The 19,624-nt window shown below is 53.0% G+C and overlaps 7 protein-coding genes across 7 annotated transcripts; 5 read left to right on the top strand and 2 right to left on the bottom strand.

The window, feature by feature from the left end:
• Positions 1 to 1,319: 1,319 nt before the first annotated feature.
• Positions 1,320 to 1,890, top strand: BBK36DRAFT_1168446 (SnoaL-domain-containing protein; the record flags this gene model as incomplete). The annotated part of the gene is made up of 2 exons (XM_024895183.1): positions 1,320 to 1,502; positions 1,570 to 1,890. The coding sequence occupies 2 exons, from the start codon at positions 1,320 to 1,322 to the stop codon at positions 1,888 to 1,890; spliced, it is 504 nt and encodes a 167-aa protein (XP_024750252.1).
• Positions 1,891 to 2,283: 393 nt separating this feature from the next.
• BBK36DRAFT_1117592 (hypothetical protein) lies at positions 2,284 to 4,013 on the top strand (the record flags this gene model as incomplete). Its single annotated transcript, XM_024890367.1, has 3 exons — positions 2,284 to 2,598; positions 2,688 to 3,089; positions 3,204 to 4,013. 3 exons carry the CDS (start codon positions 2,284 to 2,286, stop codon positions 4,011 to 4,013), a joined length of 1,527 nt encoding a protein of 508 aa, XP_024750251.1.
• Positions 4,014 to 5,663: 1,650 nt separating this feature from the next.
• Positions 5,664 to 5,909, top strand: BBK36DRAFT_1100855 (hypothetical protein; the record flags this gene model as incomplete). Its single annotated transcript, XM_024889150.1, has 1 exon — positions 5,664 to 5,909. A coding segment is annotated over one exon (246 nt), but the record flags the coding sequence as incomplete, so codon positions are not given.
• Positions 5,910 to 8,158: 2,249 nt separating this feature from the next.
• BBK36DRAFT_1140694 (hypothetical protein) lies at positions 8,159 to 8,692 on the top strand (the record flags this gene model as incomplete). The annotated part of the gene is made up of 2 exons (XM_024893399.1): positions 8,159 to 8,433; positions 8,611 to 8,692. 2 exons carry the CDS (start codon positions 8,159 to 8,161, stop codon positions 8,690 to 8,692), a joined length of 357 nt encoding a protein of 118 aa, XP_024750249.1.
• Positions 8,693 to 9,077: 385 nt separating this feature from the next.
• BBK36DRAFT_1118373 (branched chain aminotransferase) lies at positions 9,078 to 10,368 on the bottom strand (the record flags this gene model as incomplete). Its single annotated transcript, XM_024890471.1, has 2 exons — positions 9,078 to 10,087; positions 10,149 to 10,368. The coding sequence occupies 2 exons, from the start codon at positions 10,366 to 10,368 to the stop codon at positions 9,078 to 9,080; spliced, it is 1,230 nt and encodes a 409-aa protein (XP_024750248.1).
• A 1,094-nt stretch (positions 10,369 to 11,462) lies between these two features.
• BBK36DRAFT_1118011 (kinase-like protein) lies at positions 11,463 to 14,548 on the top strand (the record flags this gene model as incomplete). The annotated part of the gene is made up of 4 exons (XM_024890423.1): positions 11,463 to 12,086; positions 12,122 to 12,959; positions 13,014 to 14,151; positions 14,452 to 14,548. The coding sequence occupies 4 exons, from the start codon at positions 11,463 to 11,465 to the stop codon at positions 14,546 to 14,548; spliced, it is 2,697 nt and encodes an 898-aa protein (XP_024750247.1).
• A 730-nt stretch (positions 14,549 to 15,278) lies between these two features.
• Positions 15,279 to 17,382, bottom strand: BBK36DRAFT_1117179 (SIR2-domain-containing protein; the record flags this gene model as incomplete). Its single annotated transcript, XM_024890323.1, has 3 exons — positions 15,279 to 15,346; positions 15,392 to 16,711; positions 17,139 to 17,382. The coding sequence occupies 3 exons, from the start codon at positions 17,380 to 17,382 to the stop codon at positions 15,279 to 15,281; spliced, it is 1,632 nt and encodes a 543-aa protein (XP_024750246.1).
• Positions 17,383 to 19,624: the final 2,242 nt, after the last annotated feature.

The raw sequence follows: 19,624 nt of genomic DNA, 5'->3' as shown, positions 1-19,624 counted from the left end.
GCATAATCACTAGAACCACTTGGTGCGCCAAGCCTCCCCCTGAGATGGATTCCGTGAGACGGAAATTTCGGAATCAAATTGTAGATCAAATATTCCACCAAGAAACCTGCAATCACTGGCTATTATTGGTCTACCATGCATTGGATCCGGGGCAATACAGGCAGGGAACAGGAAGATGCTGTACCCGATGTACACGTATGTAAGATCCAGCCCGGCCCCGTATCCTGTATGGGGACGCGCTAATGGGACTGAGACAGGAGATTGCATAGAATAGGGCTGAACAGCGCATGGGTTGATATTGGTCATGTATTATTCATCGTTGACAGCGGTCTGATGCTTTGCCGGTTGCTGAGTTCTGTCGAGCTTGGCCTCATCGCGTAGGTAGGTAGCCCCAAGATCAAAGTCTAATTCAAGCTTATGGCTTCTCGGAAGCTTTTTGTCGTCTTGAAGCCTTATGGGGCGAGAGAGATCCGAATATTGCGAATGTCAAGGATCCATTTACATGGTCTATGGGGCAGGTGTTCGCCGGCTCATGTGTAAGATGAACTTATACTCAGTATTGGTGGGATCGAGCTATCCATGCGTGTTTCAAGGCTAGGATGCGGCTGTCCTGGCGCAATGTTGATCATTCAATGTGATTGCAACGTGGTTATTACACATATACAGCGGCTAGGTGGTGAGATCGGTGCATATTGGAACACGGACAGTGATACAACAGCCAGATAGCGGCTTATCGATCAGGATGTCTGGTGGTTATCGCAAGCTGGACTCGACTACCTATCCTTCGCCCAGCAGACTGCCCCTGCACTTTTTATATTGCTCTACATGGATTCATATCCGTATACCTGTGTACCTAAGCTTGGTTGAGAGGCGCATGGCTAACATGATGTGTGTGCGCCACAACGGAGGTAGCCTTTCAACTACATGTAGGCAAGTTGACGTTTATAGATGTTGCTTTGCATGTTGATACGGAAAAGCCACCATTAAATCAAGTGCAATGAGAAGCTTTGATTGACTTGGACATTTTGGTGCAAATAGCAAGAGAATCCCTCCAGCCCCCAATATCATCAAGGTTTGTTCACGGGACGAAGTCCTGCAACAGCCAGAGCAATAAGCGCCATGCCACCTTAAGATGCTATCATCAACACACTCGTGTTGCTATTGAATTAGACGTACTCCAGTATACATAATGAGAGTCTGCATAAGATATGGTGGTATCCAGTGCCTCTACAAGGAGTATCAGCCTAACAAACGTTCCGTTTCATACAAAGTGTCGCAATCGTCCGAGCACGCAATCAGTCGAAGTCACTTCCGTGGACATGGCTACTCTTGAGCAACGCAACAAGGCCATCATCGCCAAGTACTTCAACGAATACTGGGTCAAAGGCAACGTCAGCATCGTAGACGAGCTCTGCTCCGACGACTTTCTCATCAGCTACCCCAACCACGGTCACCATCACGGCAAGGAGGGCGCAAAGAAGATGCTGTCTGAATTCATGGAGGTATTCAACCAAACACCGACAATGGGTGATTGCGTAGGGAAAATAACTGACAGTATGCAAAAAAAAGGCCTTCCCCGACCTGACATTCAGGTCTTACCAGACCCCATTGATTGCCGAGGGCGACTATGTAGCAGCTCAATGGATTGGTGGCGGCACGCACACTGGCCGTGCGTTTGACGATATGCCTGTGGGCAAGCTCGACAAGCCCAACTCTGGCAAGAAGATTCACTTTTCTGGCATCACCATTTTCACGCTCAAGGATGGAAAGATTGTGCGCGAGATTGCGGAGGAAGGGAGTTTGGCTGTTTTGCAGCAGCTGGGACTTGTTCCACAGCCCAATCCTGGCAAGGAGATTGTGTACGATGAGGAGGGCAATCAGGTGTATTGATGCAATGATTCGAGGTGTTGCACGGACACGATATGCCGGAGCCAAAAGGCTGAAATCATGTACCTATAAGGTTGAATCCAGATCCAACTCCTGTGTAACTGCTTTATGGTACCAATTGGGATCCTGAAGCTGTAACTTCCATGTGCTAGGGAACTGAGTGTAAACCTTTCTTAGTCGACAATCCATGTTCTAGTAACTATAATTGCTTTGAGTATGACATATGTGATTGGATGAGCATTTGTCTTAGACGATCACGCACTTGAGCGTCATGCAAAGGGAGCCACGAAATTGACACGACACCCTTGGCCCACTTGGAGATCCAAACCCCCACCTCACTTCAACTCCACGGCCAAACGCGGCAACATTAGGCCTTCATCCAGATCAGGCCTCATCATGTCGAGTGATACATCTCAACTACAGGACGCTCCCCGGGCACCAGTTCTTAAGCGCAAAGGCTTCCAATTCTGCGACGGAGTGTTTAGTATCAATGGCGTCTGTCGTGTTGATGGTCCGCGTCTTTACCAGCTGTTCAATCCGTCAACCCTCGAAGATGAATACGATCAAGACAAAGCCTTTGTAGAGGCTCGGCAACTTTTCAAGAAGTCGTTTTTCGCTGCTCAGTTGAAATATTACGGCATTCCTTTCCAATCATCCCTTCCAAGTGCGAGGCTCTCAGCCTTGCTCAAGGGTGCAGTTCAACTTGGCAAAGTAAGGGCTACCTCACACACCTGCAGTTTCCGACCAGTTGATGACGCGTGCTCTGAGTGATGGAACTTGATTTCTGACAAGCGTTGTAGTGTAATCGCGTGCCTGAGGCTGTCATAGAACTGGAGGCTACACTGCGAGCCGAGTATGCGCCACTGCAGCGGAAATGGCGAGCCGATTGCGCTGCATGGAGCACGGAGAAGAAACAGAGGGAAGACGATGCCTTTGAGAAGTGCAAGACGCCTGGTGAAAGGGCGGCCTGCGATATCAATCGCTTCATGGAAATGTACTTTCTGACGAATGGCAAGCCGGACAAGGTCAAGACCACGACGTTTCTGATGCTGGGGGATTTCAGCGACGACGACACCTTGCGACAAAAGGCGCGTAAAATTCCTGGTCTTGAAGTCTTGACTGGGTCTCCTGCGCTGGGTGGCGAGCTGTGGATCGGGTGGGAGGGTGCCGAGTGGCTTGAGTGGGAGGGAGCATCGGATTCTGTTGACGAGGCTGATGAGCATCATATTGAGGAGGCTGATGAGCATCATGCTGACGGGTATGATGCTGATGAGTATGATGTCGATGAATATCATGATGAGTATGAGGTCTTTAAGGCCGGTCATATTTCCGCTCTCGAACGCGAGGAGTTTGAACGAGAAGAGGAATGGGAGCAACTGCTGGAAACCTACCAGAAATCCGCATCATCAAAGAAGAAGGACGACACAAAGGAGAAACAACCCGACTCATCCAATTCGGACCCGCGCCTAGGATCCTACGTGATCCAATGCCCCAGCATCATGGAGACCTGGTCTGATTTTCCCGACGGACCGAGGTTCACTATGGACGTATTCAGAGGCAAGGGAGATACACTTATTGCGGCCTACTATTTCGGTGTCATAGAGGGAACCATGATCATCTGCGAGTCCGGCGATACGCTTTCTGCCATGATCGATGAAGTCGAGACAGACTCCGAGACCTCTGAAAGCGAGGAAGTCGGCGGTTGGGAAGAGGTTGAAGGCGACGAAGTCGAGGAACCCAAAGGCCCTTCAGTACAACAGTCCACTGGAGGAAAGAAGCGCAAAGCAGGTAAAGTTTCATCGACGAAAGCTATAGCACTCGACAACGCTGCAAAAAGACGCAAGACAACAGCTTCCAAGCCATCCTTCCCTTGTAACCATGAAATCCGTCTTCGCGGTCGCGACACCGGCACCTACGAAATCCTCCCCGATCCTGAACCAGGACACCTCGACATTCTTGGCGACGACTGCGCGAAGATCGAGGGAGTGATATACAAGCATACGCTTGTTGGCAACGACGTCAGATTCGAGGGCCGCAAGGTATCGGACACACCGCAGAGAGAGCCCGAGCCCTGGAAGGAGCTTGGATATAAAGCCCACAGGCGTGAAGAGGTTGCGAGATGGTAGCAATGGCACCTCTTATGGATTTCTAGGTTGTTTGGTTCCTCTTTTGGGAAATGCTCGTGCATGACATGCATGTGTATGTATGTATTAACTTGCTGAAAGGGAGGGGAGAGGGAGCTGCGAATCAGCAGCCCGGTTCTCTTCCAGCTTTTACCGGAAGTCCGCGGAATCGAGACTCTGGGGTACCTACTCGTCTGCCATATGGAGTTGCCGGAGATTGTATCGCCAAGTTTCTGCTGGTGTCCTCGATATCCCTATGAAATGATATCCCAGCTGTACACCTTCCTGTAGAGGAAGCATCACGTCTCGTCCCTTGAATGAAGACACTTGCGTAACGACTATGGTCTACTCAAACCCAGTTGCCGATCAAATATCATCCCAAAGTGGCACTGTCACGCATCAAAATCACGCATCGATATAGTACTATCATGAACCTGTCATCGCCAAGGCTTCAGCCCCTCCCCCTTCGCCAGTCTTCCGGGAAATCCTATGCTTAAATCTAGCCCCAAGCTATATAGTCTATAGTTTATCCGGTTAGATGACAAGACTAAAGGCTGATCATATGATTGCCATCCAGGTCGAATTTACACGCGCGGTTGGCTGGCCGAGGATCCGAAGATTCCTCCTGCAACCTAGACGGTTGGCCTATTCGCAAAACAGGTTTCCTGCATTATTATCCTTTGTCCACTTGTGGCATGATTGAAAAAGACACGGAGAGACTATTGCTCCGAACAGCGAGTGAAGAGGCTGTCTGGTGTTGTTGTTGTTGTTGCTGTTAAACAAGGATACTTGTCTGGCTGGAGGATGACTCGGCATAGGACACTATATTCTCGCGTATCGTTTCAACTGCCGATGCCAGTACCGGCTCGGAAAAGCTCTCCAGTGCCTATCCTATGAACTGCTCAGTACATCAGTTTATCCGTGAATATCCGTGGAGGGGGAGTATCCGGATATCCGTCACATCGTAACAGAGTTATAGGTACTTCGTGGACACCTATTGAGAATTCCATATTTACCGTCTTTGTGCTTGAAACTTGGTTAGAGCAATCAGGCTTTCCTTTATAGTACCTTACAGACGTCGGTGATGGCACGATCGGCTGGTGTATATCCGTATCGCCAGTCGGATACCGTACTTATCAATGCGGATCATGCATCCCAGCATCTTCTCCCACATGGCCTCGGTCCTGAGCTGACGCTGATCGACTGGTCCTAGTCTTGCTGACCGAGTCCCAGCCCTTCTTTATATATGTCCTGCCTATAACAACAAAGATATTCATGCTCTATAGATCTCAAGTTATCCCTGTGGTAAGAGGCAATGGTATCGTCAGCCGCATGCTTACCCAGTATATAGCAGAATAGGCATCTGCGGGCTTTATATGAATCGTCATCGGAAGTACTCCGTATTATGCACGAATCATATGATACAACGTTACATTCTTCTATAATTAGGATAATATGGAAGAGCAATGGTATGTCGGATGTCGCCCCCGACGAACCAGATATAGCAGGCTCTTATACTAATGTGTTGTCCCTTCAAAGGAGGGCCGATTCCCCGATCTCTCTTAAGCTATAGTCTCCTAACCTTTTTCGAAACCCTTCAATCGACAAAACCGTCACTTGGCAACGGCAACTTCGAATCATCACAGAACGACAATGCGCGTCACAGTGGCTCTCGCAATGCTGGTTGGCCTGGCCGCCGCCATGCCCAAGTCCCCCCTGTTCAAGAGACAGTGCCCGACTCAGCCCCAAGGATGCTGTATCCAGACAGGCACCTGTGAGACTTGTTACCTCGACGGTGTGCCTTTCGACTGCAACTGCGAATGCCTCGAGGTCGGAGGCTGTCCTTGCACCGAGATCGCCACTACCCCTGAGGGTAAAGTGTGTGTCGGTTGGTCTGCTGCCCCTGGTGGAGTGGTAAGTTTATACTCTTTGCTATGCTTCTTTGTCCAGTCTCTGGAAATTTTGATAGCAACTGACTCGATTTCAGTGTTAAATCCACTGTATTCCTGGAAATCACGAGTTGTCCCATGACAAAGAACTGCATAAGCTTGATGGACTTCAGTCAACCTGCACACTTGATGGATGGCTTCAGTCATGGTAGACTATACAGGAGCACCCTGTTCCGCCTAGGGACACATTTAGAATCAAAATATATCAAGCAATGTCAAAGCAAGACCCCCTTTGAGCGTCAAACATGATTCACGTCTGTTTCGGTACTCTTTGCAATGAATCAATGATTTGTACAATATTCCTGGAGAAGGTGCACAAGTTGTCATTGATAAACCCGTCGAGAATCTAGTCCAATTTGCGTAGGCGAGTATAGTATATGGGACGTGAGAGGTCAATTGACACGGCATTTACAACTATGACCATACAGGAGATAATGATACATACAATAAGACGAAGTTGATTCTTGTTCAGGATTGTACAGAATATCTGACCGACAACTCGATATGAAGAAACTCTTGTCTTTTGGCAAGCCACGTGATACACTGTCACCCTGACCTCGCTTCTGCCCAACCATCTCCTCTTCACCTTTTCTCCTTCATTGGCATCACCGGCCTCTTGAAAGACAATCATCATGCGTTGGCTTCTTAATTACTTTTAGGCTGCAGACGACGTGCTGCACGCATGCATACGTGATGGTAATCTTGGAAAGCTTCAGCAACTACTGGCTGCCTCGTCTGCCTCGGACGTCATGATAAGATGACGGACTTCGCTGGAGATTTGATATATCTCGTGGTTTCGACACGGAATCGCAAGCTTGGATGTTGAACCTAGACGGCAGGATTGCAGCGTCTTCGCTCGACCACCGTCTGCGAGATACCATGGCAGACCAGTAGGCTCAAAGACTAGAAATACTACCTGCTCTGTCGCCTCTGTACTGGGCAGCTAATCGTGGTGCTGTCGGCGGCATACGGGCGCTACTGGCTCATGGTGTTGACTTTCCGTCAATGGATGAAGACGACATCTCTCTAACCAGAATGGCGGCCGAGTCAAAGTTTCTCAAGAGGCAGCCCGAGCTTCTTGATACCATCATAGGACTTCTTCCTGGCAGATGGCGCATGATTTTAAGCCATCTGCATTTCTTTCAGATAATGTCGCGCATAACTGACGACATGAGAGAGCAGGGGACGGTACAGGTACAGTAAGAGGAGCACTTGAGTATAGAACTATCCCAACCACTCACTACAACGCCATCTCAGTCGATTGGAACGTGATTCCTCTGTGACGAGGGTTTAAGGAAAGTACATCACCGCTGATGAGCACCTCATGTCAGGCTCGGGATGCACCGGACTTCCTCCACCTACCTACACAGGCGACAATCGAGTTACATGACCAACGGCTCCTAATATAAGGGAGATAATATCTAATATTGAACTTCAAGGCACATATAGAAAGCCAAAGTAACTGACTACCAAAGTAATACTCTAAGATTGGGCTGCCCAAGGCCATATCAGTCCTAGGCCATTGACCGGTTCTCTCCGAGAGACTTGGGTATGGATGGCTGGGAGCAGCCTCGGTTGCCGTTACTAGACGCTAAGCATGTCAATCAACACGAATCATGACCACTTGGCCCGGAGCAAACGCTTGAAACTCAGACCAATCAATTGCTCCCTACAGTCAGACAATTATGTCATGACCAGCAAAAGATATTCACTGTTGCTTTGCTTTAGCTGCGGCGTCGGTTGAAAACGGGCCATTTGTGGCGGGTTAGCCATCAACAAGACTTATTGCCTGGAACGCGAGCTCTGAAAGCAGATTATGACAAAACCCTCAAGAACAGACTCAGCTGTTACTTTTCAATCCTCCGTTCATCCCGTCACTCCACCACGAGGACGAAGGGAAGAAAGACGAGGACAAAGGGAACCCGATCCCCATGTGGGGAACCCCATACCAAGAGCGCCAGCTCACGTGCACTCCCACGTGACACTCACAATCCGCTCTCCGGCGTGCGAAGCCCAGTGGCATCGCCGCCGCATCTGACTTTGTCCCGGCCCTTCTCCAAACCGGCTTCTCCAACCCCATCCCGCTCAACCACCAACCACCACCGGCCGGAAAACCCAATTGCGGCCTCAATCCTTGCACTTCGAACAACTTCATCACATCACACGAGCGACACCGAGAAAGAGAGCAAACCATCACCAATGGCCCTCCTCCGCCAGTCAGTCGCTCCCCTGCGAGCCATGCGCTGCAGCAGCGTCCGCCAGCCTCTCCCCACGACGGCGCGCAGCCTCTCCATGACGACCCGACGACACGGCGGCCACGGCAACGAGTCGCAGTTTGAGCCGCCGACCGGCTGGCTCTGGGGCATCAAGCCGGGCGAGAAGCCCGAGCCCGAGGGGTGGGAGTGGCCGATGTACCTGTTTGGGGCGAGTCTTTTGGTGACGGGCGTTGCGTTGGCGTTTAAGCCCGATACTTCGTGAGTTTTTCTTTCCCACCTCGTTGTCTCTGCTGGGATGGCTCGCGGAATGTTGTTTTTCTCGAAAGGTTGTCCGGGGTATATGGGATGGGAGCGGGGACAACGGTCGTGTGGCTTCGGCTGCGCTATTTTGGACATTGTGCGGAATCTTTGTACTGACGTGGGATGAACCCATAGTGTTTCGACCTGGGCTCTCGAGGAGGCGCGAAGGAGGTTAGAGGCCGAGGGTGTTCTGCCGGACCCAGAGAAGAAGAACTAAAGCGGCCGGAACGTGGGGTCGGCCACGGCTCATAGAGGAGGAGACAAAGGGGGGGAGGAGGGGGGAAGAGTCATATCAGACAGCCGCTGGAGAGAGAGTGAGGGAGCATTGTTGGGAGTTGCCAACATGTACATGTTTACGGCATTTTGTCATTTTCCTTGGTTTTGCTTTTTTTTTGGGGGTGTTTCTATCATTACAAAGACATATGGGCGGTCCCCCAACGGCGATGAGAAATAATAGAATTGGTTTGTTGGACGAGTATGAACTTCTTCTTGATTGCACTGCCAGATGCTCAATATGTGACGGGCAAACTCTACTATACGCTAATCAAAATGTTTGCCTCTTAGGTACTTTTTCCAGCTTTCTCCTTCTCTATACAAGCCCCTTATACCTTGACGCTCCATTCGTGCTCAACGTCGCCGTACTGAATGGCCTCCATCCACTCCTTGACCTTGGACGCAATCTCGCCCGACTCCTCCGTCTCCTTCAGCCCGCAGTCGACAAGTTCGCCCTTCCAAGAGATCTTCCTGACGGGGCTCACAATGGCCGCAGTGCCCGCACCAAAAGCCTCCAGCAAGCGGCCCTCCTTGGCCGCCTCCGCCAGCTCCCGCATGGTGTACTTGCGCTCGCTAATCTTCCAGCCCTCGGGCGCGAGGCGCTCGCGCGCGAGCTGCAGCACCGAGTCGCGCGTCACGCCCTCGAGGATGGTGCCGTCGAGGGGCGCGGTGACGAGCTCCTTCTGGCCGGTGGCCTTGTCCTTGAGGGCGACGAACATGTTCATGGTGCCGACCTCGGTGACGTACTCCTCCTCGCCAAAGAGCCACAGGTTCTGCTGGAAGCCGCGGCTGGCGGCCTCCTGCTGGGGCACGATGCAGGGCGCGTAGTTGGCGCCGAGCTTCTTGTCGCCGACGCCGCCGGGCCAGGCGCGGACGGCGTAGTTGGTGGCCTCGAGCGAGACGGCCTTGAAGCCGGTCGGGTAGTAGGGGCCGACGGGGGAGGCGATGACGAAGAGCAGGGCCGAGCCGGGGGCGCCGACGCCGAGCGTGCTCTGCGTGCCGATCAGGGTAGGGCGCAGGTACAGCGAGTAGCCGCGGTGAGCGGGGATGAAGCGCGCGTCCAGCTTCGTGAGCTTGGCGATGAGCTCGATGAGGGCCGTGGGCTCAAAGGTGGGCAGGGCGATGCGGGCGGCGGACTTGTTGAGGCGGGCCATGTTCTTGTCGGGGCGGAAGAGGCGAATGTCGCCGTTCTTGTCCCGGTAGGCCTTCATGCCCTCGAAGCACTCAAAGGCGTAGTGGAAGACGCAGGTGGCCGGGTCCAGGGACAGGTTCTGGTAGGGGGTGATGCGAGGCTCCAGCCAGCCGTCGTCTTTTGTCCACTCAATGGCAAGCATGTGGTCTGCAGTGGATGGTGTTTAGTATGTATGATGAAATGATTCATGAGAAAGAGAGGATCTCACCGGTGAACTGCTTGCCAAAGACGAGGTCCTCGGGCTTGGTCAGGGCCTTGGGCGTCTTGGTCTTCTCAATGGTGAGCCTTGAGGCGTCCAGAGGCCGCTGTTTTGAGTGAGAGGCGGCCTCGGCCTTGATGCTGTAGAACCGGACAGGGCGATGCGCGGGCAGGAAGCGCGAGGCCCTGGATGCGCTCAAGAGCGCCGTTCTGGGGAAAGCTGATCGCATTGTAAGGCTGGTCAATATCTGTCTGTTCTCTTGTCCAATTGGATCTCAAGTGCTTCGGTCTTGGTATCCCCAGTCAAACAGCAATCCCGACTCAACAAATGAGACTCGAGTCAGCTCCAAGATACTCCTGGCCAGATATATATATATATAGAGGGCTTGCTGGCAGAGAATGACGAGGCCGGAGAGAGGTCAAGTGCAAAAGCAGCCCGGTGGCCCTTTTTGCGGGCTGGCATCAAAATGCCCGGAGCGGTACCGGAACTGGCCTGCGGGCTTAGTCGTGCCTGACGGTACCAGCAGCCCAGGCACACGCGCGCCCCGTTGTGCGGTACCTGCAAAACCTCGCCTTTAGCGCCGGCCGTTTGCTTTGACTGTGATTGCTCTTTAGATTAGGACCTGGAATATTAGTAGTCCTCTTACTCGGAGAAGCCCGAGGGTACCCGCACAAGCCGAGTTGGGCCGCCACTGGTCTTAGTCTATTGCTGCAGAGACGGCATTGTTTGCTGTAAGCGGGCGTGGTGGAGGTGGCACCGATATAGGACTCGGTGATGGCCTTCTGCAAGGGGACAAGCTGTGATGAGTGGCCGGGTGTATCAGTCCAATCGGTACGACCCAGCATTGATCCTGTCTGTCTCTTATCAAGATCTTGCCAGCTGATGATGCCTTAATACATGAAAAGGGATCTTCCAACTGTCTTAGTCAGGATGCCCTGGAAGAATAGCTGTGGCTTGATTCTGTGGCGCAGTCACCAGCTCTCCGATAGTAGCACTGAAACATGATGCTATCAGTGGCTACGGAGCAAAAGCGCTGGCGGCCAATCGCAGAAGAGCTACGAGTACGAATAGCATCAGCTCGGCTCCCATACAAACAACCTGTCATTCATTGCTCAGCCTCGCCCTCGCCGACAGTCATTACGCAAACATCTTTTCAGCTGCAAAGCGTTGCTTCACCGTCCGAATTGCGCTGGCGCATTGATACCGTTGCCGTCTCGCTGCTTTGGCGCATTCAATCTTGTCTCCCTCTGTCCGTCGTTTAGCTCGAAATGACCTCTTAATCAGACCACACTCCCGAATCCGCTCTCCTCCACGCGAAGCACCATGTTCTCCTCTGCGCTCAAGACCTTTGCCGGCAGCAACATCTCGTCCAACTACACCATCTCGCCGAACCCCACCTCGACGGCCGGTCCGTGGAAGATCTACGATGCGAAGAAGAAGTCCACCGGCAAGGCGTACAGCGTCTTTGTCTTTGACAAGAAGACCCTGGACGCACACGCCAGCTCGGTCGGCAAGAGCAGTGCTTCCTCCTACAAGCGCAGCGTGGAAGAGGTGGTTGAGCGCTTGAAAAAGGAAGCATCCAGCTTGGCCAAACTGCGACACCCCAGCGTCCTCGAGCTCGTCGAGCCGGTGGAGGAGACACGAGGCGGAGGCTTGCAGTTTGTGACCGAGGCCGTCACTACGTCGCTGTCGAGCTTGTTACAGGAAAAGGACGAACAGGAACGCTCTGGCGGCCCCGGCGGCCGATCGAGCAGATACGTGACGGAAGATGCCGACGGCTCTCGCAGGAGGAGGGAGATTGAGATTGACGAGCTGGAGATTCAGAAAGGTCTATTGCAGATCAGCAAGGCGCTGGAGTTCTTACACGACAACGCGGGGCTCGTACATGGCAACCTGACGCCGGATGCCGTCCTCATCAACGCCAAGGCACGTCTGAACTTGAACCTGGTCTGTAAGAGCGGCAACGACTAACCGTGTTATAGTCTGACTGGAAGATTAGCGGACTGTCCTTCTGTAGCCCAGCAGACAACTCGACCAAACCCACCTCGATCCAGGGCATTAGTCTGCATGAGGTCCTTAACCTGGATCCCAGGCTACCCAAGTTTGTCCAGCTGAACCTAGACTATACCTCTCCGGATTTTGTCATGGACAACAACCTCACCCCTTCTGCCGACATGTTCTCCCTGGGTCTGCTGTGCGTTGCTCTGTACAACTCACCACACCAGTCGCCCATAGAGGCCCACGGGAGCCTCTCCTCTTACAAGAGGATCTTCTCCTCGTCCTCCACAGTCCCGACGACGTCCAACAACTACCTCTCATCCAGACCACTGCCCAGAGACCTGTCCAATCACGTGCTCCCCAAGCTCATCACTCGGAGGCCTGCGCAGAGAATGACGGCCAAGGAGTTTCAGCAAAGCGAGTACTTTGACAATGTCCTCGTCTCCACCATTCGGTTTCTGGATACTTTCCCTGCAAAGACTCCCACTGAGAAATCGCAATTCCTGCGGGGCCTCAACAAAGTGCTGCCGTCTTTTCCCAAGTCTGTGCTGGAGAAGAAGCTTTTGCCGGCGCTGCTGGATGAGATGAAGGACAAGGATCTCCTCTCCCTGATCCTGCAAAATGTCTTCAAGATCCTCACCTTGCTTCCGGCGGCGCGGAGGGCGTTTAGCGAAAGGGTACGGCCCGTCCTGAAGACTGTTTTTGTCGACAACGCAAAGCAGAACCAGGAGAAAGATCCGGCCCGAGACGCCGGCCTTATGGTCTTTCTGGAGAATATTGCAGTCATAGCGGACAACAGTAATGGCAAGGAGTTCAAAGATGGTAAGCACCCTTATTTACTTTAATTCCATCGCAGCACTAACATGTATGTGCCAGACGTGCTGCCGGTTATCATAGCTGCCATTGAGTGCCCTACCCCGTCCATTGTCGACGTGGCCCTCAGGAGCTTCTCAGTGGTGCTGCCCGTGCTAGACTTTAGCACCATCAAGAACGAGCTGTTCCCCGTTGTCGCCGCCGTCTTTAGCCGGACAAACAGTCTCGCCATCAAAGTCCGCGGCCTCCAGGCTTTCGTCGTTCTCTGCGGCGGCTCCAACGATTCCAGCGTCGACGACGGAGGCCTTAGTGGTCTGCAAGGAAGCAAAAAGCCGTCATCATCATCCAGCGCTCTGGACAAGTACACGATGCAGGAGAAGATTGTGCCCTTGGTCAAGGGCATCAAGACGAAGGAGCCCGCCGTCATGATGGCCGCGCGAGACTTGATGTACGTAGTCGGGCAGACGGCCGACGCCGAGTTCGTGGCCATGGATATCCTGCCCATCCTGTGGACCATGAGCTTGGGGCCGCTCCTCAACCTCAAGCAGTTCCAGTCCTTCATGGACCTCATCAAGACGCTGTCACGCAAAGTCGAGGACGAGCAGACGAGGAAGCTGCATGAGCTCTCCGGCTCGGCCAACGGCTCGACGGCCGCTGCCAACGAGGACTTTATGGCCTTTGGCGGCGTGACGGGCACCGCCTTTGACGCTGCCAACGGCGGCAACGAAGACGACTTTGAGGCGCTTGTCAAGGGGAGGGTCGGCGGCTCATCTGGCGTTACGAGAACGCCCACCTGGGACGATTCGCCGCGCGCGGCCTCCGCCGGCGTCAGTCGCTCGTCGACGGCCACGCCGCAGACGCCGTCCTTTTCCTGGTCGACGCAGCCCACGACGAGCCCTTCCGTGAAGCAGCAGCAGCCCCTCGCCCTGCAAAGCCAGCAGTCCTCGTTCCGCACCGTCACCCCGGACCTCAACCGCTTCGAGGTCATGACGCCCAGCTCGACGCAGTTCAGCCAGCCCCTGCAGCCGACGCCGGCGCAGCAGCAGCAGTCCGCCTCGGCCGCGCCCAGTTTCAGCTGGTCTTCGAACGTTGCAAGCACAACAGCCAAGAGCTTCACGCCTCCGCCCCTGACATCAAACTACTCTGCTACCATTTCAAACTCCAGCTCCACGTTTGCTACCCCGAGCATGACGGGCTCCATGTCCAATTTGACCCTCAACTCCTTCAACGCCCAACGGCCCACCCTAAATGACTCCCGCGGCTCATCCTTTTCTCTAGCACCGCCTCCAGGCAGCAATACTTCCGCGTTATCATCCCCACCGCCGTCAGGATTGTCGGGATTCAGCCTTGCTCCACCGCCGACAACATCAACAACAACCACAACAACACAGAACGCATGGAGCTCCAGCAGTCCCATGGGCCAACAACAACACCAGAAGCCGTTGAGTTTGGGCGGCATAAGCAGTAATAGCCCTATGGGAAGCACCATGGGGATGGGCAGTTTGTCGTTTTCGGGCAGTATGCCGCTACAGCCGCAACAGCAGCAACAGCAGCAACAGCAAAAGTCTGGTTTGGACAAGTATGAGAGTCTGATTTAGCGTTCACAATCACTTTATGGGGGTCTCACAGCTTTTGAATTCATGGTATGAAATAGCGATTCTAGGTATATAGCTTACGATTACGGGGGGGAAAAGGAGAAAGATGCATGAAAAGCTGTATGATAGTTGTAATTCAAGTCATCTCTTCCCACGGCACATTGCCATCGACAAAAAGAAAAAAAAAGAAGTCACATCATTTATATTCCCGCCGGCTCTCAACCACTCTATGTTAAGAAGCATTGCATAAAGACTCTCTGGATAGGTAGCTTGTGGTCTTTTCTTCTCGTCATGCCCTCTCGCATTACCGAGGCAAAACGATAAGAACAGCATCAACAAGACAAACCATCTAAGCCATCCCTTGTCCTGTCACTGCCCCTATACGTGTATATCCCTCCCTCTGGATAAAACAAAATAAAGGAAGAAAAGTGTAGAATGCCAAAGCTCGCTTGACAAACCCTCACGAATTAAACAGTCATAAAAAAGCTCAAGTCTTTCGAGAAAACAAGAAACTCAAACAGAAAGACAAAAATGAAACAAAAAGGTTAAAGCGGCAGAGCGATTATGAAGAAAAATAAAACAAGGGATCCGGAACGCCTAAAGTCTGCTCTCGTCTCTGGAGCAGACTCAACTGGACTCGAATGGAAAAAAAAAAAAAGGAAATCGACACAAAGGGCAATCAAAGAAAATCACGAGAATAAGTGAGCAGGCGCCCCCAGTGCTTTCCACGGTTTCAGGTGCTCTTAGTTCCTTTGGCTTGCTTCCCATCCTTGCCGTTTTGCGCAGGCTTGTTGGTGGCATCTTTGGCTTTGCCATTCGTCGGGGAGCCCCTACGAGTGGGAGGACTCCTGCGATTTGACGAGCTCTTGGTGGCCTTACCCTCTTTGACGAACTCGTCGTCTTGCGCCGTCTCAGCGTCCTTGGCGCCGTCGCCATTCTCGAGCACGTAGGGCTTGTTCGTCGTAAAGACATGACGGTTGGGATATCCCGGCTCGGTCCGCACCGATATCTCCTGGTCGGGCGGCACCATCTCGTGCACAAGCGGCCACTTGAGCTGCCGGCAAAGCTCGGCAACGACCACGTCGCAGTCGCCCAGCAGGTCAATGTCAAAGTTGATGTGCGTGACGGACTGGCGCGAGATGTAAATCTGCGGAATGTGCGGCGGCAGGAAGCTGGCAATCTCGGACACGGGCGTGACCTTGAGCGAGGTGCCAATGACAATCACCAGGTCGGCCTTGTCGCGGTCGTTCTCCGTCAGGCGGCGCGAGAACTCGTCGGGCAGCTCCTCGCCGAAGAAGGTGATGTCGGGCTTCATGACGCCGGCACTGGGCACGTCGTACTCGGAGTTGTTGTCGTCGGAGCTCTCGTCGGCCCAGCGCTTCCGCTTCTTCTCGGCGCCGGCGGACCGCTTTCGCTTGGGCGCGCCGGCGGCCTTGAGAGACGAGAGGCATCGGGTGCACCGGGGGATCTTGCCGGCCCGGATGTCGGGGAAGATCTTCTCGCCCTCGATCTGGTAGTGGCACTGGACGCAGCTGGCGGTGCCGAACGAGCCGTGGCACTGGATGAGCTTCTCCTTGGGCAGGCCCGCCTTGATCTCGAGGTTGTCAATGTTTTGCGAGTAGTTGGTGAGCAGCTTGCCGCGCTCGTGCAGCATGGCGATGAACTTGTGAGTGGGCGTGAAGCGGTCGGCGGACGGGATGATGTCCTTGGCGACGGAGTAGAAGATGGTGGGATCCTGCTTGAAGACCTCAATGTCAAAGACCTCCTGGGGGTCGTTGAGCCCCAGGTGCGCCAGCTTGGAGTACAGACCGGTGCCCTGGGAGCGGAAGTCGGGGATGCCCAGCGACGTGGAGATGCCGGCGCCGGTGATGACGATGATGTTCTGGCTCTTGTCGATGAGGCGCACGGCGTCGTCGACGGTGTTGTAGCGCATCAGCTTGGCCCGCTTGGACAGCTCGCGCGTAATGGCCAGCGACAGGAGGGGGAAGTAGGCGTCGTCCGGCTGGCCCTCGAGAAAGGCGGGCGGCCGGATGCCAAAGGCGCTGAGCAGCTTCTTTGCACTGTAGCGACGGGCATCGACGGTGCGCTGGCAGAAGACGGCAGGGCCGTGTTCACGCAGCTCGCGGCGCAGCCGGCAAGCCTCCTCCGGCGTGCAAGTGTCTGGTCCTGCGGGTTGGACAAGGGTCAGCGCCGCGCTCAATCATCTTCATCGTCTCACAACTGAGAATCCATCATGGGTGTATTGTCGAGACAGTCCATGATTTAGGGGGCCAGCCACAGGAGAACAAGAGCCAGATTGGAGCCGGCCTCGGTTGCCACCAACAGCTAGTTGCGGCCCTGGGCTCTCTGGCTTGTTGCTTGTTCTACCCTCGGCTTTCGAGGGGGGGGGGGGTTGATTGTCAAGGGTGAAGATGAAGCCACCGTCACAGAAGTGGTGAGACTGGGGGGAAAAAAGCCGCCCACGCGCTTCTCCGGCAACCCAGAAGCCAAAAATGAGGCATTAGGAGACAACTTGAGGCCTTTTGTCGTCCGGAGAGCAGATGGACGAAAAGCCGACGGAATCACAACGAGGCCAAAGAGGGTGGCAACTTACTACCAGAGTACACTCCACTCTCGTCCGTCAGTTCCTCCATGGCATCCTCCAGCAGCGAGTCCGTCTCCCACGAGTCGCGCACGTCGGCCACTCTCTCCTCGAGTTCCGCCAGCGAGACGTTGACCGTCGCCTCCTTGATCTCCTCAATGGTTGGGTTCTCGGGCAGCCGGTCAAAGGCATCGGCCGCCGCCTGGCTGCGCTTCGACAGGGCCACGCCCTTTTTGCCTGCAGGCGCTCGCTTCATCGAAAAAGACTGTCACTTTGTTTGACGCGTGCGTTGGTTGGGTGGACGGTTGCCTGTCGAAGCCCTCGAGGACGAAGAGGTCCTAGCACACGGCACACGTAATATGGCGGGAAGACAGGATAAGACAGAAAGGAATCAGATGTGGCTCGAAAACAGAGCGAAGAGAGAAAAGACAAAGGGAGAGTTTTTTTTAAAGAAAAAAGAAGGCTCTTATGCGGAAGAAGACGAAGAAGAAGAAGAGGAAGAGATGGAAAGTTTGCGCAAGGAGAAAGAAGGGGGCAGAAAAAGGTGGGTGAAGCAGAACAAAGAAATAAGTAGCAGAGACGGCGGAGGCGTGAATCGAATCAAAGGGAGTTGTGGAACCGAGCCGACAAGTTGCCGCGACAGTCTGCCAGAAAGCGCCGGAGTTGCCACGCGTTGAGCCGGCGAAAGGACGAGGTTGTTGATTTCTCTTGGTTGATTTTATGTGAGTTCTTTTTTTTTGTCTGTGTTGAGAGATGTGTGAAGACGAGATGGTGAGAGCGATGCTCAAGATGATTAAACAGGTGTCAATTTGCTTTGCTGACAACCGATGGATTACGCACTGGCGCCCAACTGAACCATGAGGCTCGGCGGAAATGACGAGTCAGGACAAGAGACGAGAACGTCAAGTCAAGAACGCAGCGAGGTGAAAGGGGAACAAGACGGAAGAAGAGACAAGATGGAGACTGCGAAAGAACAGGGTTGGTTGCAACAAGAGCAGAGCGGTCTAGTGTAAGTCTTGAAAAGAAGAGAGAGAAAAAAAGAAAAAAAAAATAATGGAAAAGGGAAGTGGGAAGAAGGCAAAAATTAAGATAGAGATAACCAAGGTTAAGAGTTGGTTCGGACAGTATGAAATAGCTCCGACGTGCTACAAATACGTAGAAAAGGGACAAAAAGAGCCAAGGGGGGCGGCCGAGGGAGGAGGTACATCTTAATATACCTCTTATTATTTGCCTGACGTTGAGCACAGCATCCGACCAGAACAAACAACCCATTCCGACGAGCATCAATCAATCAGTTAAGCATATCCAGAGTGTCCGTCTGCCTGCCTATTTGCTATCCTTTACCGACTGCAAGTCACAGCATGCGTGATTCACAGCTTCCATCTGGATTTCATGCTGTATCATCTCCTCGCAAGTCACAGCCGTCCACGTATCTCGCCCATCGTTTTAGCCCGTTCAACCAAGACTCTCCTCTAGTGTGATGCATTGCAAGACATGCCTTACATGCCTTGTGAAGACGCACCCACATGACACAAAGCACTCATTCTCCGTCTCTATGTTTCTCTCTCTCTCTCTCTTCTTTCTCGTAGAATTAGGCATTCAGCCATTTGTCAAACAACTCGCTTCATGCTGCATGCAATCACGCCCATCCCTTTCACCAAATCACTCACTTCATCATCCTGCGTTTGCCTCTTCTCTTCTCGGCTCTTCACCTTTACAGCAAGAGCTCTCATGCAGACACACACACACACCCGGCAAGTAACATAAATCCTCTACTTCTTTCTCATCCACTCAAACTCTTCCATCTCCCTCTCCCTCCTGATAAAAGCCGAGCGATAACCCTCAGTCCATGCAAGCCAACAATGCCGCAAACAACCTTGCATTATCCCATGCAAAGAAAAACCCCAGACTTCACTCCTCTTCCATCCAGACAAAACAGATCACGGCATGTAAATCCAGCAAGCCACACAATGCCGCCCGCCTAAAACAGAAATTCTGCATACTACCCGAGCAATGAATGAACGCACCCTCAACGAGTCACTCCCTCTCCCCTCTTCTCCTGTCAGAGAACTCAAGAACCAGGTTGACCCATGCCTGAAAAATAGTGGTCTCTTGTTGTTACCATATCGAGCGATGAGTCGTGACTGCTACCACGATTACGGAGTAGCAATACCCAACCTGACTCGCTTCCCTTCCTCCGTAAACCTCTCGTATCATCTATCGACTGCTCTCTCTTACCCACATTTTGTTAGAGGGACACAGAGAGAAAGGATGAAGATAAATCTTCCGAAGTAAGTCTCGCACGTGGATATTCCCGTAGAGTTTCAAAGACTTTTTTCTTCTCGCCTTAATCAAGCCCTTGCCTCGTAACTGTTGTGCCACTACCTGAGAACCCAAGAGTGTTCGCTGATCTTATTGCCTCTCCACAAACACCTCAAACAAACATTATCAACATACACCTTCAGTAAAGAAGATCAGATCAATCTCAACTCCCAATC

This window comes from Trichoderma citrinoviride (assembly GCF_003025115.1).
Source record: "Trichoderma citrinoviride strain TUCIM 6016 unplaced genomic scaffold BBK36scaffold_6, whole genome shotgun sequence".
NCBI lineage: Eukaryota > Fungi > Ascomycota > Sordariomycetes > Hypocreales > Hypocreaceae > Trichoderma > Trichoderma citrinoviride.
This window is presented reverse-complemented; position numbering and strand designations above follow the sequence as displayed.